Here is a 3,588-nt window from a genome sequence, read left to right on the forward strand (position 1 = left end):
CTGTGCGCAGTAAACATACAATTTTGATCCAACAGTAAATAAACATTCCAACAAGAAGAACTTTTAGTAAAATCTTGTTCAATTCCTTCTTTTTCTATTGAAGCCCTGTCAAATTAGGATGTCACACAAATCAAATAAAACATAACATGTAAATTATATTATTGGTGTTTTTTAATCATATTATAAATTTTTAATTTTAAGTTATATTTTTTACTTATTTTATTTATATACAAAGAAAAGTAAAAATGTTAGTACAGACATGTATGATAAAATTGATGGAATTGGTAAGTACATTTTATTGCATTTCTAATAAGATCAACGTACATAGCCTTACAGCTGTGTAACCATGTCAGAATTAAGCAAAGCCAGATGTCGTCATAAAACTTGCAGCTGCTTTTAGGACTGTGGGGGTTAAAAAGGCCACATCGAAGCAATTCATGTAAAAAAGCAATATTGCTATTTAACATTTGTTTGTATTGCGCACTTAATTTTATATGCGCAAGTGTCAAATTGCAACATTGCTTTTTAGGCCTTTTTAACCCCCTGTGTCTCACTCGCACTAACGCCTTAGGTAGCACTCGATAAGAATGAGATTTTTGTATGAAGTGTCCGGGGTATACTTTTGCATTACTCATTCTATGCTTTTTCTTTTTTTTACTCTCAAGTAAGTACACCTCAATGCGGATATGAAAGAATTCCTAACACCAGCATTATCGATTTATCAATCTTATTATCGTGTAGGTTGTGAGGTGGATGAAATACCAGCCTCATCAACCCTGGTGTCAGAGTTATGATTGAGCCGCCAAAGGCCTCTGACATGGCTCATGTAACAATTACTCACTTAAATCAGTAAATAGTAATCGGGACCAACGGTTTAACGTGCCTTCCGAAGCACGGATCGTCTTTCTTTCGGACAATCAGGTGATCAGCCTGTATTGTCCTAACCAAACTAGGGACCACAAAGTGATTTTTGTGATATCTTCCCACCGGGATTCGAACCCGGGGCCTCCGGATCGTGAGTCCAACGCTCAACCACTGGACCACAGAGGCCGTTGATTTATAGAATAGAATAGAATAACTTTATTCCCAAAACAGTGCAGTACAATAGTAGAGAGATAGTAATAGAGTAGTAGAGTATCAATTATTGTATTTCTTACAGACGTTAGCTGTGGCCTGCCTCATACTACATCTGCTCAGCTATGACCTGACCGACGTCCCTACTCTAATGTTGTGCTCTGGCACGTACGTCGGTTATATCGCGGTGTTCGCAGGAGAGATCATTGGTATGAAACTTGAATTCTTAGTTGAAAAATAAAGTCGCATTTATACCAACCACCTTGATATTCATTTGTCAAGATTTCAAGATCGATAATGGTGTAACTATTAAGAATATGATGTGAAAATGTCCGTCTTGAAACATATGTGCAAATTTCGTCTTTACCAAAAACAAAACAAAAGTATAAAGATTTCATTGTTTTTTTTTTTAATAGGAAAGTAGGTATTTGTGTATAAGACATGTTTAAATATATCATTGGAACACTTAGCAATTCTTCTTCTATTGTGTGGGTTATGAGGTGAATCATCCCATCAACCCTGGTATCAGGGTTACTATTGAGCCGGAAAAGGCCCCTGACAAGACTAAGCAATGAGCTTCAATTATATTAAAACATGTAAGTAGGTAAATTTAGTAGGTCCATAGGTTTATTTACACATACCTACTACTTGTACTAAATGGCTTGTCACATTATTCTCACAAACTGAACCATTCTAGGGGAATGCCTATTCGCGCCGGTGGATCTCGTGCAAGACATATACTTTGGCATAGTGGGCATGGCACTGTTCTCTGCTAGTGGCGGGAAGGTGCTGTCAGCGAGGGTCAAGGAGCATCCGTTCCCGCGTACTGGGGACTATGGGGCGGCTGTGGTCTGTGGCTGCGTGGCCTTGCTGGTCGCTGTTGTTCTACTCTTCGACGTCAGTCTCGCATACCTGGACTCGGAGGAATATGACGAGGATGTCAGCGTGTGATCAAGGTGAATGCTTATGCTGGTAACGGTAGACGGTATAAATGCGGCTTGGTAGATGATATTTGGATGTAGCAGTAACGTAACTGTTGAAGTTGTATCGCTTATGGAAGTTTTGTATAAATGCAATGTTTTATATTCATTCTTATTTTACATGTCAGCTAATCACATACGTACAGTCATGAGCAACATCATATACCCACATTAGAACCCTGTCGCACTATCATATTTGACATTAAATGAGACTTACGGTTAATTTGTCAAAAAAGTTAATGTGACATGGTTTCAAAGTGTATTATACATCAGTGTGTAACTTGTAACCGTGTGTACTTACGTATCATTTCGTAGCTGAAACTTACGTTTAATTCGGAATGATAGAGTTAGAACTGTAGTATTACCTACAATCGTTAGAGATTTGTGTGAATAACTAAATAGATTTAACTTGTCTTTTTTCCACTCTTTGGATCATAGTTAATTGATATCACGTGGTTTTCAGGATTTGTTCACGTTTCATAGCAATAGGCCTGCCCCCAATTACATGGGACTTAAACATAGCTGGCGAAAAGTGGGTGTAAATACTAAAATACATCTCTGCCTACCCCTACAGGGATACAGGCGTGATGCTATGTTATGTATTCTTGACTATTTATACTTAAAGCTCTTGTGTTATTTATTAGTTTTTTTGGACTCTTTTTGTAAGTACATACGTATTGCTGTCATAAAGGCAAATATTATTTAACACATTCACTGTTTACAAAATAAATAAAAATCATAGCTGGAAACCAAAACTTTTTAAGGTGAATTTTCATTAAGTACATAATTATGCATGCTTGTAAATATGGATAAATGTATTTTGTTATTATTATTATTTCAATAAAAAAACACATTTTTCGAATCCCGGTATACCGGTATTGTTCTGCGGGCAATAACGAAAATACCGGGTTTGAAAATTGGTCCGGAATTGCGATCCCCAATTACCATCTCTAGCGCTCGGATCCGAGCGGTAGGCGCCGCTACAATAGCCACGCCCCTCTCGGATCCGAGCGCGGAGCGAGGAATGTGTTAAATAACCAAACTTATTCTTCACAGGCGAAGTAATGTCAGCCTTACCCCACGCGTACGTAGAAGCGTGGTGGTCAAGCTCGGGCTCGGTGATGTTCGCTGCGTCGGCGCTGTTCACCCTGTCCAGTTGGAACGGCGTGCCGGAGTGTGCGCGGCGCGCGCGCGCAGAGACCGCAGCTTTATGCGCCCTAGCCAACGCTACCGTGCTGCTCTTCGACGCACTTATCTTGGTCCTCGCCATCCTGAAAGACAATGCCGACTCGCGCATGAGCAGGCCCATGCCTTTCACCCGGTGCATGTAATAAAGTCTGTCCGTGTCTCATTGGTTTGTTTGTTTTGGTAGTCTTCTTTTTCGAAGAAGTATCTGTCTTCCTAAGCATCTGCACGAACACCCTCCAATTTGGACCAGCGCCCGCATCTGCAGCTAGGAACAGGGACTGCGAGTATAGGTATGATGTAGATAATAAATGATGATTGGTGATGATGATGACCTCCAACCTCCCTC

At 39.9% G+C, this 3,588-nt stretch overlaps 1 protein-coding gene across 1 annotated transcript; it reads left to right on the forward strand.

The window, feature by feature from the left end:
* The first annotated feature begins 245 nt into the window (after window positions 1–245).
* Window positions 246–3,308, forward strand: LOC126369155 (uncharacterized). The gene is made up of 4 exons (XM_050013448.1): window positions 246–284; window positions 1,160–1,283; window positions 1,772–2,030; window positions 3,111–3,308. The coding sequence occupies exons 1-3, from the start codon at window positions 246–248 to the stop codon at window positions 2,023–2,025; spliced, it is 417 nt and encodes a 138-aa protein (XP_049869405.1). The 3' UTR covers window positions 2,026–2,030; window positions 3,111–3,308.
* The last annotated feature ends 280 nt before the right edge of the window (window positions 3,309–3,588 follow it).

The sequence above is a fragment of the Pectinophora gossypiella genome, chromosome 8, assembly GCF_024362695.1.
Source record: "Pectinophora gossypiella chromosome 8, ilPecGoss1.1, whole genome shotgun sequence".
In the NCBI taxonomy this organism is placed as follows: domain Eukaryota; kingdom Metazoa; phylum Arthropoda; class Insecta; order Lepidoptera; family Gelechiidae; genus Pectinophora; species Pectinophora gossypiella.

Excerpts from the sequence above, each read along its gene's own strand:
- LOC126369155 (XM_050013448.1), top strand. The coding sequence starts at position 246 with ATGTTAGTACAGACATGTATGATAAAATTGATGGAATTG. Across the intron at positions 285-1,159 it reads TGATAAAATTGATGGAATTG|ACGTTAGCTGTGGCCTGCCT; the intron begins GTAAGTACATTT and ends TATTTCTTACAG. Across the intron at positions 1,284-1,771 it reads GTTCGCAGGAGAGATCATTG|GGGAATGCCTATTCGCGCCG; the intron begins GTATGAAACTTG and ends GAACCATTCTAG.